This window comes from Sorex fumeus, unplaced genomic scaffold (assembly GCF_029834395.1).
Source record: "Sorex fumeus unplaced genomic scaffold, SorFum_2.1 ptg000183l, whole genome shotgun sequence".
In the NCBI taxonomy this organism is placed as follows: Eukaryota; Metazoa; Chordata; class Mammalia; order Eulipotyphla; family Soricidae; genus Sorex; species Sorex fumeus.
This window is the reverse complement of record NW_026606240.1, coordinates 8,066,718-8,079,731: the sequence shown is the minus strand read 5'-3', so window position 1 is coordinate 8,079,731 and position 13,014 is coordinate 8,066,718. Positions and strand designations below refer to the sequence as shown.

General features: G+C 37.5%; 1 protein-coding gene across 16 annotated transcripts in view; it reads right to left on the bottom strand.

Annotated features, from left to right (window-relative positions):
* Positions 1 to 13,014, bottom strand: part of ANK3 (ankyrin 3) — a 536,318-nt gene that overhangs the window by 11,116 nt on the left and 512,188 nt on the right. For 11 of the 16 annotated variants that reach the window (XM_056107909.1, XM_056107905.1, XM_056107907.1 and 8 more), the window contains 5 exons: positions 12,894 to 12,968; positions 7,028 to 7,159; positions 6,040 to 6,183; positions 3,065 to 3,743; positions 764 to 1,145 (listed from right to left, as the gene is read on the bottom strand). In XM_056107909.1, coding sequence (XP_055963884.1) covers positions 764 to 1,145; positions 3,065 to 3,743; positions 6,040 to 6,183; positions 7,028 to 7,159; positions 12,894 to 12,968 — 1,412 coding nt within the window. The remainder of the gene's footprint in view (positions 1 to 763; positions 1,146 to 3,064; positions 3,744 to 6,039; positions 6,184 to 7,027; positions 7,160 to 12,893; positions 12,969 to 13,014) is intronic. The other 5 variants (XM_056107915.1, XM_056107917.1, XM_056107918.1 and 2 more) reach the window with 2 other exon arrangements.

The following is a 13,014-nucleotide window of genomic DNA, read 5'->3' as shown; positions in this document are numbered from 1 at the left end:
TCGATGAACAATGGGAGGACAGTGACAGTGACATCACGGCAACACTCAAAGAATAAAAGAAAATCTATCATATGGCATCACAAAAATATTAGTACAAGGAGTAAGCAACTAAGTATGACTGTAGGTGTTTTTAATTACTAGAAATAAGCATAGTTACCGTACGTGTAAAAATGACACTTCTAACTTTAAATTTCTAAATGTCATAAATTGGCATATATTACAGTTAATTACAAAGCTAAAATTGACATATAAACAAAGCTAAAGAAATGGATATGTATCTATAATATGCATTATATCTATCCCATTACCTTGTTTCTTCAATTTTTAAATCTTTGAGAGAGCTGATCTATTGCACAGAACTATGAAAGACCACAAATTATGCAGAAAAGCCAGAAAGGGTCAAAATAACTATCTCCCATAAAAAAAGAATGGATTGAGAGTTAGAAAATGTAAATCTCAGTTCAAATATTGAGATTGAAGCAAGTTACTTAATCTCTGATTTTTTTTTCTGTCTGAAAAAAAATGGTAAGAGTGATAATTATGTTTTTCTTGCCTAATGAATGAAGATATGATCAAAGAGCATATGCTTTACTGCGTACTTCCTTCACCCACCCTCTCCCACCCACGCACACCAATTAGTGCTCCAGATTTGATCATACATTTATAATTTGGAAATAGAAAACAACTTTGAGGTCACGCTACAGGATTCATCCAAAGCAGTGAAGCCTCAGCATTTCAGTTTCATGAGAACATGATGACATACCTTTGGTTCTGACCCACTGGACCCCTCTTCTTCATGGAGGTTAAGCCTTGGCTTGCCATCTGCTGGAGAAGTCCTACTCATCTTTTTCATACTGACAGGCACACAGGGTTTAGGCTCTTCTGATACAAACTTGCTGGTTTCTTCTACGGATTTCTGACAGGCTGCTAAAGATGCTGCTGCCGGCTCCTCAACACGGCCAGATCCATGTAATTTGGGTTTCAGAGCTTCCTTCGGGCTCTGTTTCCCTCCATCATTTGAGGATTCTGAAAAGTATGGTTTTGTCTTTGCTTCTGGGCTGACTTCTGCATGGCTTCCATTTGCTTCAAATTTTCCAGGTTCTCCTTTGAGATATGAAGTAATGGAATCTCTATACTGGTCTGGGCTGCAAAAGGTTACAAAGTTGGTGTTTATAATAATAAAACATGTGATTCCCTCAAATGGGCTTCAGACACTCTAAACTGTTACAACTAGGCCTTTGACTACCTTTCAAGGCATAAGGGAGACGGGCATGAAAAAATCTGCTCACTGGATTTCAAACTGGAGTTGGGGTGGAGGCTAGACTATCATGAGTATGCAGTTAAGAGGGCGCTTGTATCCCAGTGTGCCTCCTTAGCTGATTAATTACTGCAGTCATTAAACCATTTATTGTCACTTAGGTTAGATGTAATAAAAAATTACCCCTGAAAGTTTTATGAACAAATTCCAGAATACAGAACCACCAATGGAAAAGATGATCTCAAAATGCTTTCATGTGGCTAGTGAAAACACTGTTGACAAAGAGCAAATGAATTCCTGTGATGAGATTCCTTTTCCAGGTTCTCCTTTGGAAAGAGGAGAACCTCACATATTACTTTTAATATTACACGCACACTCACATATTAATCTTTGTTTTACGTTTCCAATAATAAACCCTACCATCATGTTTTCTTTTTGAGGAGAGGAGAGGGCTCTTGAGCACTGGTACCACTTCCATGATTCTCAGCTACTAGGCTTGAGGACTCAGTACTCTAGCCCAATAATGTGGTGCTGCTCTGCTCACATAATGCTGGAGGCCACAGGGTACTGGAGAGCAGATTCTGGCATCTGGACAAGCTGTTTCCCTGACCACTGAGCTGTCTCTCTAGCCCGGTAATACCACTCTTCCAAAGGAGTTTTGTCAACTCCTTTGGGAAGTTGTATTGATCAAGGAGTTTATTAGCCCTATGAAAATATTAAATATTATTATAAAACAACTTGTGTTTCTGTATTCAACTGAAGTTTATCACTAGTTGCCACTGAAGTAAACTATTCTTTAGTAAGATTGTAAGATTCATTTACACATAAAAATAACGCCAATAATTACTTGGATTATTTGCGCCAGTCATCTGGTAGGCATGCTCCAGGCTCTTAAAAAGAGCTATAGTCCTATTCCCAGCATCCCATATGGTCCCCTGAACACTGCCAGGAGTAATTCCTGAGTGCAGAGCCAGAAATAACCCCTGTGCATTGCCAGGTGTGACCCAAAAAGCAAAAAAAAAAAAAAAAAAAAAGAGCTATAGACCTGCTGGAGGACAGTAATAGTAATTTTAGTTCAGAAAAATGGCGCTTGGTGTTCATCAGACATGATGTTGCTCCAAGGGGCCGTGCAGCACCGGGAATTGAAATTTCCCTCCAGCACGTACTCCAGATCTCGGAGCTATCTACCAGATGCAATAATGTTATTCTGAAAGTACAGATTCAATACTGGTAGGATTTGAATAAATGTCCACAGGACACAGACTCTTACCTTTCATTCTACTAAAAGCAGACTTATAATTAGAGAACGTTTTTAGTTGTACACAAATTTATATCCTAGGGATATTATTTGGAATAAGGAGTTGTATATGCTGTGTTACAAGTGATCTAAAAATCTCTTCATTTAGAAAAGAAGGATATCAGAAGTGCTGTGATTTTCGTAGAAGGATGAATGACTTATTTTTTACTTCTGTACATTGACATTTTAAAAAGTATATAAAATCCTACATTTCAGTGGTTGGTATTATTGCTAGATGACAGAACTATACTGATATCTGAAAACTGTATTTAGAGACTTGGACAAGTAAACTGGAAGAGCATTCTTCTAAAGTAAATAAGCCTTTGGCACTTATGTAATAGGCTATTACTAGTTTTAATAGTTATGTCTGAATTTCATTGCAACTTTTTCTGATCAGAATGATAGAATGAACCGTTAAAAGAAGTTTTGTCCCTAAGCTAGAATTTAGAAAACCAGCTACTAACATATAGCCTTTATTTTATAACTCTTTTTTTCTGAAACGGCCGTACCTGTCATCCAGTAGATCAAGTAACCCACCAGTTATTCTTCGAGCTTGAGAGGGGGACTCTAGGTTTCCACTTGATGTCTCATTCTGCCAACCTGTAATTGAAGACATTTCCAGTTCTGCTTGCTGAACACGTTTCAGAATAGCCTGCACTTTCTCTTCTGTCATCTCCTCAGACTCTATGCCTTCTTCAAGGTGAATGTTCTCAAAGATAGATTTGAGTTTTTCTTCCGTTATCTCCTCATCAGGACCAGATTTTCCTTTCTCTTGCTGCTCAGAGATTATTCCTAAATTTCTAGTCTGCTTCAGTGGTTCTGCTGGTTTAACACTTTGGGGGGTCTCAGCCATACATCCAAGGTATTGAGGATACTCACTCAGACAGACATTCTCAAGCTGGCTATCATCTATATCCACTGCTTCAGGCATTTCTGTTAAAGGCATTGAGTCTTCAAGTTTGCTGTCTTCTATGGAAGTGTCTTCTGCAGTTACAACGGGCGGTCCATCTGCTGAACACTCTATGTTTCCCTGGGAAAGCACTAGCCCGTCACTCAGTCTACTAGGAGTTCTAAGGGGAGAATCTATGCTAGAGAGATCACTAAAATAATCATCTTGCTGGAAAGGGGTGGGTGGTGTGTAGTGCAACCCTGTGGGAGTTTCCAGTTCCACTTGAAGGGAAGGATAACCTATGGAAGACAGTACATTTCGACTGACTGGAATGAATTGAAAACAGAGAACAAAAACACATGGAATGACTTAAATTATATCAAGTATGAAAATGTATAATGAATTACAGAATGTTGATAAACTTATTGGTTTAGTTTAATTAACTGCAATACAAAAAAGCCTAATGCAAACTATAATAAAAGAGAATATTAAATAGATTATTTCTACCAATTTTGGTAATTTTATATAGTCTAGTTTAACTCAGTATGTTAGTTTTTATTATATAAAATATATTCATTTCAAGCCAATTTTATTATCTTTCCACTTTTGGCATGCAAAATCCTTATTGTGGTAGACTGAATACAGTGAGCCACAAGAAACCAATTTTCATAATTAGTTATACTTTATTTCAAGAACTTTACAGATAAATAATGCAACCCAACTCTAATTTTACTTATTTCACATAAAGTTTATAGCAAAAAAATAAATTTGATATTAAAGAATGATTATTAGATCTGAGAGAAGAAGCACTGGGAAAACAATCTAAGATGGATTAGGAAAAGATTAAAAAAGCAGACAAAGTAGAAAATAATTCCACAGAACATTTTCAGTGTGGTGATGTGAAGAGATGAAGGAGCTGACGTGGAGACGCAGGTCTAGAGGGACCTGGTGACAGGAACCCACTCGGAATCACAAATTAAACTTAAAAAAAAATGATACACAACAGAAATGGGAAGAAAACCACTTGCAAAGAGCTCTCTGAGTAGTCATAACAATACTATGAAAGAATTAAATAACCCCTAGATGGAGGGGGCAACTCCCTGGTTTTCAGCTCTGCTGTAGAGACTAATGGAACATGTTTCCTCCATCAGCAGAGAAGAGAGACAGCAATAGACAATCTGGTCGTGGTGAGGAAAGGAAGTTTCACAAAAATTCAGTCAAGAGGAAAGACAGGGGAAGAAATGTCACCAGGCAAATTTTTGGAATTATTCTTGCTCTTTAAAATTCTACCACCTACTTTTCCCATCAGACCAAAATAAATATCAAGCTTTTGTTGTAAAATCAAGTTCCTAAAGCTAAGTAAACAGTATTTTGGTATGGTCATCTACAAACCAGAATCTTTTTTTCAAAAAAGTCTACTAAGGTTAGCTACTGCTTATAATTTACTCAAGTGAAACTTCATACACACATTGCTAAATCTTCCTAAGAACTTTTAAAATAGGGTATGTAAATATTGAGACGAAGCAACTGAACGCATTGTATATTTAATGCTATCATAGTTTTAAAATGTTGAAATTAATACCTTTAAGGTCACTGAATATGTTAGTTATATTATTTATTAAAGCTACTTTTCCTTACAAAATAATCTACCAATTACCCATAAATTTGCAACAATTTATAATACTTATTTTTCATATCTAGAGCAAAAGGAGTTTGCTTACCATTATGTGACTGCATATGTAAAATAAGGTCTTGAAGAGAGTGTCTTTCCAAGGTTCTATGCTATTTATGAGCAAAGAAATGACTTTGACATTAGCATCATGTTTGTGTTATGTAATATGTAATGAACATATTACAAGAGATGCTTTAATTTTTCTGCTGAATTAAAGGGAAAACTTTTAAGAATTTGAATTCTTTTGTCACATATGCAGAATTAGAAGTTACTCTTTCTGGCTTAAAAATGGGGTGGAATGGTCTCCGTATTTTTCTGAATTTGAAACAGTAGAAACATATTTCTAGTTTCTTTTTCTGTCTCTACCCCTTCATTGTACTTTACCCCAAAGTCTGTTCATGAAGAAAAATAAATGATCAGGTAGAGCTTTTCTTAACAATAGAGCAGTGTGTTAATGCTACATAAGACACTTTTTTGAGTGGTTAGTTTTTTTAGTAAACACTTAAATATCTCATGCCAAGAAAGTCTGTATACAAGGTCTGTATAATATGCTTAAAATTGACCCTTGGTAAGAGTAGCTCAAAATTTGATTTTATCTACATGTGAAGAAGAAGAAGAAAGCTCACTAGTTTGAAAAACTGTGACAAAAGCAGTACATTCTCAAGGTAACACATTTTCTCCATTAGTCAGACAGCAACTCTCAGAGAATTTATACTTTTCTGCTTCACATGTGTTATATAAGAGACTTCCACTAAATTTGTTCTACCAGACTATTTCTTTGTGGATTCTGGCAGAGAAAATGATATAAAATGAGAAATTAAGTCAAGCAATTCACAATTTAGTTTCAGAGAACTGCTTTGTTTGCTACTCCACTTTCAAAATTATCAAATCATTAGATAAATGGGAACACTAAATTCAATTACCATCAACAGGATCATGAAAAACATTGTTCTCATCTGCAAAACTTCTGGTGCCAGAAATATTTCCATAATCAAATATTGGTCCTTCTAGCAGAGTCACTATATCTATTCGATTAATTTTTGTCAAGACCGACGTTAAGGCATCAGCTGAAAAAGAATAAAAAAGGTTGAAAATCCAATTAAATTTTCCAGAGAGTACAATACTCATGCAAAGGCATGCACTTCATTCACCCCCTTGGCATTTTAGCTCCTCCTTACTTAGCTCAGCAATAGCACTATCAAGAGGGCTCAGAAAACTTGCCATTGCAGAAGACAAATTAGGGTTGTAAGAATCACTTTGAAGCTGTGTGAATGACAGCAAAATTCTTTTCACTGTAAGATGCACAGCAGATGGCATAAGATCGCTTCCTTAGGCACAAGGGGATAACATAAAAATGGAAACATTTGCCTCCTTTTATAGACCGTCAAAATAGGTCACTCTCATATTTGATGCTAAGCACTTTAATGATTTACTAAGGCCAGCCTGACCGAAACAAACCCACAGTAACTTATTCTACATCACTGTGGGCTGGATTTCGCATTACTATAATGCATGGTCCCCTCCTTTCCACATGCTGACTAAACTAAACCAAGCAGTATTAGAAAATTCTTTGCAACCACAGACCAGATGAGTAAAAATTCTTATTTCTTGTATCTATCCCACTGTTTCTGTTCCTTGCTCCCCGAGCAGGCATTTCTGCTCATCGTGCTTCTGACCACCACCCCATTATTTAACCATCACATATTTTATTTTCATTTTTGATGATCACAGAGAAAACTACAAGGTGAAAAATGTACTACTATTTGCTTTAAAAAAGAATTCTTAAAGACTGAAGTTTTAAGTGTTAGCACTCAACAAAAACAAGTATACCTTCAAATGGCTTTCTAACCATTTTTATATCTAAAATATTAAGAGATATATACTATGAAAGTTAATACAATTTTAGCATACTTGTGGCATTTTTTCCGTCTCTGGTAACCCATTTTTTTAATAACATGAAGCTCTGAGAAATTAAAGAATTTGGATTTTCCACACGTATTTGATTGATTTCATCCACAGAAAAATTTAATTCCCTTGCCAGTTCTGTAGAAAAAAGAGAAAGAATTATTGACATTTCATATTCTTTTATCACATACATTTCAAAAAAGTAATGCTAAACAGTAAACAGTAAAAAAGGAAGAGGGTGGTAAAAGAAATTTATATTAAAACCTTTGACATTCTTTATACACTTAACTTCACAGAAAATCTTCGGTCAAATTCAGGCTGTAACTTAATTCTTATAATTACTTAATTATAAGGATTACTGATTTGTACAAAAAAGATATTGCAGAATTCCTTTAATTTGGTTAAATTACTTTTTGTGGTTTAAGCAAGTTTCATACAAGACAGAGATATGCAATTTATGAATATGGCCCATGAGATGTTGGCATCTCTTGGACTATATAATTTTTTGCTAGGCAATCTTTGTAAAGTACACAGTTTTGTCATGTAACAACACACCCTATTTTCCTTTGGGTTTTATGAGTACTCTGGGGTAGGATAAATGATGATTCCAGAATATATGAGAGTGGGCTAGTTTTCTATCTAAACAGATACAACTATGGACTCAATCTTGTAAATACATAGTGTCTTTGTAAAGAGACATAAATGTTAGTCTTCAGCTATGAAAACGTAGTAGTCACAGATGGCAACGAGACTAACTTTTCTCTGCATAGTTTTCCATACAGTTAAAGTAATTTATCAGGTATTACCTTAAAGGATTACAAGAAAAAAATGAAAAAAAATTCCCAAGGAAAAGAAATTGGTAAGAATTTATTCTGCTAATATTTTAGTTTGTTTAAAGGCCCATAGAAGTCAGTATCTTTAGACCAAGTGATTTACTTTTATAAATTGTGATGGTTTACATTGATATCATTGGTACTATGGGCATATTACTACTAAATATTCAAATACAATCCACATGTTGAAGATTGAATTAATATAATGCATTAGCTTAGAACCCATAGTGATCAAGGCCTACAAGTTAGAAATACATTGTATGCATGGTGGGTAAATAAAACCAGACCTTCACGAAACAGTAACCAACATACTGACATTTTTTCCTACTTTATTTAAAAACAAAACCATTACTTGATGTCATGACTCATGCACTGTGACCCACAGGAAAAAAAAACACACCATTGTGAAGTATGTCTACATTTTTTACTTATTAAATTAAAATTAGATGTTCAATTTTGCAGAAGCATGGAATTATATATGATAGAACAGAAAATTGTGTTGTGTAAATAACATTTTAAAACTTAAAAATAATTAAAACACACTTAGATTTAATAGCAATTCTATGGAACAAAGTTTGCTCTTTTAAACTCTAAATTTTCTAGTAATTTTTATTGCACATATAGTAATAAAAATTTTTAAACAAGTCATCTAAATTCTTTATTTGTGTTCTAAGAGAACAATTATTACCCAGTCAGCTTTCACTGACTTTGGAGCTTTCACTTTTCTTTGGAGTCCTGATGAAGTGCAACATACACCGTCACTGTGAGATTTTTCTTTTATGACTTTCTATCTGGCTATTACGTCACCTCTTAAAAAATTTACTTTGCAAAGAACTGGGTTTGCTTGGGTAAACAATTAAAGGGGCATGTAATACCACAAAATCAACACTTGTTCCACTATGTTTTAAGATGAAAAATTTCAGTGTTAAATAGAAATATCTGGCTGGAGCAATAGCATAATGGTAGGGCGTTTGCCTTGCGCGCGGCCGACCTAACCAACCTGAGTTCAATTTCTCCGCCCCTCCTGGAGAGCCCGGCAAGCTATTAAGAGTATCTTGCTGGCACGGCAAAGCCTGGCAAGCTCCCCGTGACGTATTCAATATGCCAACCACAGTAACAACAAGTCTCACAATGGAGAGATTACTGGGTCTACTTGAGCAAATCGATGAACAACAGGAGGACGGTGACAGTGAAACAGAAATATTATTTATACTTATTTAATCATTTAAGTGTTACTAGCAACCATTTATACAACACGAAATTCTCTTGATCCCCAACAATAGGCAAAGGATTACTTAGGCTAGATGCTTTATTTGAAAGTTCCTCTAAGCTCTTGGTCATTAGCAGTGTCTGAATGTCAGACAAGGTTAGTAAGTGGAAGGAGGCAAGATTTAGGGTATTCAGAGGAGAAAATCTGCCATTATCTCATTTCATAATATGCCTAGAGAATGGTTTCTCTGAGTATGGGATTATATTGCTGAAGATATGCAAGAAACGAAAGGTGACTTTAGATATGACAATAAATCTTCATGAATTTTTTTCCTAGACGATAGGCTCAAAGGTCTGGAAGCTCTGCATGTTTTACATGTTGAAGGCAGCCAGGTTTGATCTCTGGCACAGCAAGGTTCCCTGAACCCTGCCAGCTAGGTATAGCCCCCAAATAAAACAAAACAATTTTATTATTTTTTTTAACTAATCATCATTTGCTTCTTTCTAAACCGAAACCCATAATCTATACAATTTTAACTTTCTTTGACTTGGGTATGGGGTATAGCCCATGATTAGTGCACCTGCCTTTATATGTTAGGCTACAGGTTCTATCCATGCACTACAAAAAACCAAACAAACAAAACCACACCAAGCAACAATAACAACAAAACAATAAAACAAAAGAATCCAAACTATCTTTCGACTCACAAGTTAAGATTTGGGAGATCCAGTTTAACACTGAAATTGATCTAATTAATTTTTTTTATTATTATTTTTGCAGCCCTACCTGGCAGTAATCAAAATTTATTCCTGGCTCTCTTTGCTTAGAGATCGCTCCTACTGGGATTTCATTGTTGGAATTGCATTTGACTTTTTTCAAATTCACCATTAAAAAAATATGCACATACACATGCACGCATACATGCACACTTGTGTACACACACACACACACACACACACACACACAGTGTTTTGGGTCATACCTTGCCATGCTCAGGATCACTCCTGGCAGCACTCAGGGAACTACATGGGGGCTGGGAAGCAAACCTAGGTAGGCCATATGCAAGCCAAATTCCCTACCCACTGTACTACTGCTGTGGCCCAGGGTCAGGGAGGCAGGACAGGCATTAAGGTGCACGCTAAATATGCAGCTGACCCTGGTTTGATCCCCAACAGCATAAGTTTTCCCGAGCATCACAGGCTACAGTCCCAGAAGCCCTAGAGCCCGCTCCACCCCCATGTACAGTCCAGGTAATCCCAGTGTCACTGGACCCTGGCATTAAACAGGTCTCGCTGGCAGAGAATTGCTGGGAGGGGTATCCAGGCCTTCTAATATCAGGTGAAAAGTTCTCCCTGATCACTTGACTTCCCGTTAATCGTCAATTTGCTCGAGCAGGTGCCAGTAACGTCTCCATTTGTCCCTGTCGCATGCTAGTGTAGCCCAATGGTGTCTGTTGGTTCTAGGAACACAAAGAGCCTCAAACCGATTGTTCATGATCGTGATGAAGAAGTCTGACCATCTGGTAGGTGGGCGACCATGCGGTCTTTTGACATCCCGTGGAATCCAGTTGGCAACGGCTCTAGTCCAGCGGTCATCTCTAAATCTCATTACATGTCCAGCCCATTTGATTTTTGATGCCTTGGCAAACGAGACAGCGTCCCTGATTATTGATCGTTGATGAAGGTCGGAACTCCGGAATCTTTCTCTCATTTGAGTGAAACGTGATACTCCAAGCATAGCTCTTTCGATTCCTCTTTGGGAGATCTGAATAGCGTTCTCATCCTGTTTGCATAGGGCCCAGGTCTCGGAGGCATATGTTAATGCAGGAAGAACAGTGGAATCAAAGAGATATGCCCGGAGCCGGAGGTTCTTTGTCCTCTTAGCTATTTCTTTGATGCTCTTGAAGGCGTTCCAAGCCACTCTCTTCCTCCTGTGCAACTCAGGTGCCAGGTCATTCATCATGTTGACTTCTCGACCTAGGTACACATAACTGTTGCATTAGGAGATGGTCGTTCCGTTGAGAGTGAATGGAGCGTCAGAAATGAGGCTGTTTCTCATAAACATTGTCTCCGTAAGATTCAGCTATAGTCTGACCTTTCCACACTCACGGTTGAAGTCGGCCAGCATTTGTGCTGCTTGGCTAATGTTTGGTGTTACTAAAACGATGTCATCTGCAAAGCGGAGGTGGTGTAGTTGCCGACCATCTATCTTCACTCCCATTCCTTCCCATTCCAGTCGTTGCTTGATGTTCTCGAGGGTGGCACTGAAGAGTTTCGGTGAAATGGTATCACCCTGCTGGACCCCTCTCTTGACATCGATGATTACTTCTTTGTAGAATGGTGAGATTTTTTTTTTAATTTAGAGAGAAAGAGTTCAATGGGCTTGAGCACAGGATCAGGGAACTAACTCAAAGAGCTGGAACACATGCAGGAGCCCTGGGGTGGTTTTTTTGGGCGTGTTTTATGTTTTTTTGGTAACAGGGGATACACCAGCAGTGCAGAGGGCTTACTCCTGGCTCTGTGACCAGGGGTTAGAGTCAGCCACGTGCAAGGCAAGCATCTTCCCAACTGTACTATCTCTCTGGCTCCTGGAACTCCCAGTTTTGATCCCCACATAGCCATGGGTTCCTCAGACACTATCCCCAAACCAAAATACATTTTTTAAATTCAAAATTTGAAACTTGTCTTTTGTTTTCTTGTCTTATACATTTATTATTATTATTATTATTATTATTATTATTATTATTATTATGCTTTTTGGGTCATACCTGGTGGTGCGCAGGCATTACTCCTGGCTCATGCACTCAGAAATTACTCCTGGTGGTGCTTGGGGAACCATATGGGATGCTGGGAATTGAACCCGGGTTGGCGCATGCAAGGTAAATGCCCTACCCTCTGTGCTATCACTCCAGCCCCCATCCTTATTTTTCATTATCAAGGTAAAGGTAAGGTAAAGGCCCTCCCCTTGATCGTCGATTTGCTCAAGAGGGCCCAGTAACGTCTCCATTGGAGACTTTTGTTGTTACTGTGTCTGGCATATCGAATACTCTCGGTAGCTTGCCGGGCTCTCCAATTCATTATCAAAGTGGTTCTAAATTCTGTTTTAAGTATATCTTTGAGCACAAAAGTGAGTCTCCGTTAATAAACAGATGATACAGCTATGATACATGACTATCAGAAAAATTGTGAAAACTCAAATGTCTAACATATGTGAAACCTAGGCATGAATTCATTCAACTGTTCTCTAAGAGATATGCTCTAAGGGTATAAACCAAGTTTTAAACTTCTGAATTTTTTACAAGTCATCATTGTGTTTTTCTTTACGCTAGAAAAGAAATATGTCATTATGTGCAATTTTATCTGGACAGAAAGGGCATTCTGAAGAGATGCCTTCAACTTATGGTAAAATGATATTTCAATTTCTAGTCTTCCGTGTAATTAGAAAGGGCTTTGAAAAATACCATGCAAAAGGAATTGCCAGCAATTATTTCTGGGTAGACAGAACCATGTGTAATAACTTTTTTTTTACTTGTTAGTATTAGCACTGTAGCACTGTCCTCCCGTTGCTCATCTATTTCCTCGAGTGGGCTCAGTAATGTCTTCATTGTGAGACTTGTTGTTACTGTGTTTGGCATATTAAATATGTCACGGCTTTGCTGTGCGGGCGATATACTCTCGGTAGCTTGCTGAGCTCTCCGAGAGGGGTGGAGGAACCTGGGTCAGCCACGCCGGCTGCATGCAAGGCAAACGCCCTACCGCTTATAATTTTTTCAATACAATGAACCATACATGAACTTAGAAACCATCTCCTCAGGAGTGCACACACTTACCTGTCCAACTAAGTCCCAGGTGGTCAGCAACTATTGCCATCCTTATATCTGTTCGTTCACATGGACTCTGTGGACCTACGATTTACAATTTCTTAATTAAAATAATCATCAAGACAGGTAG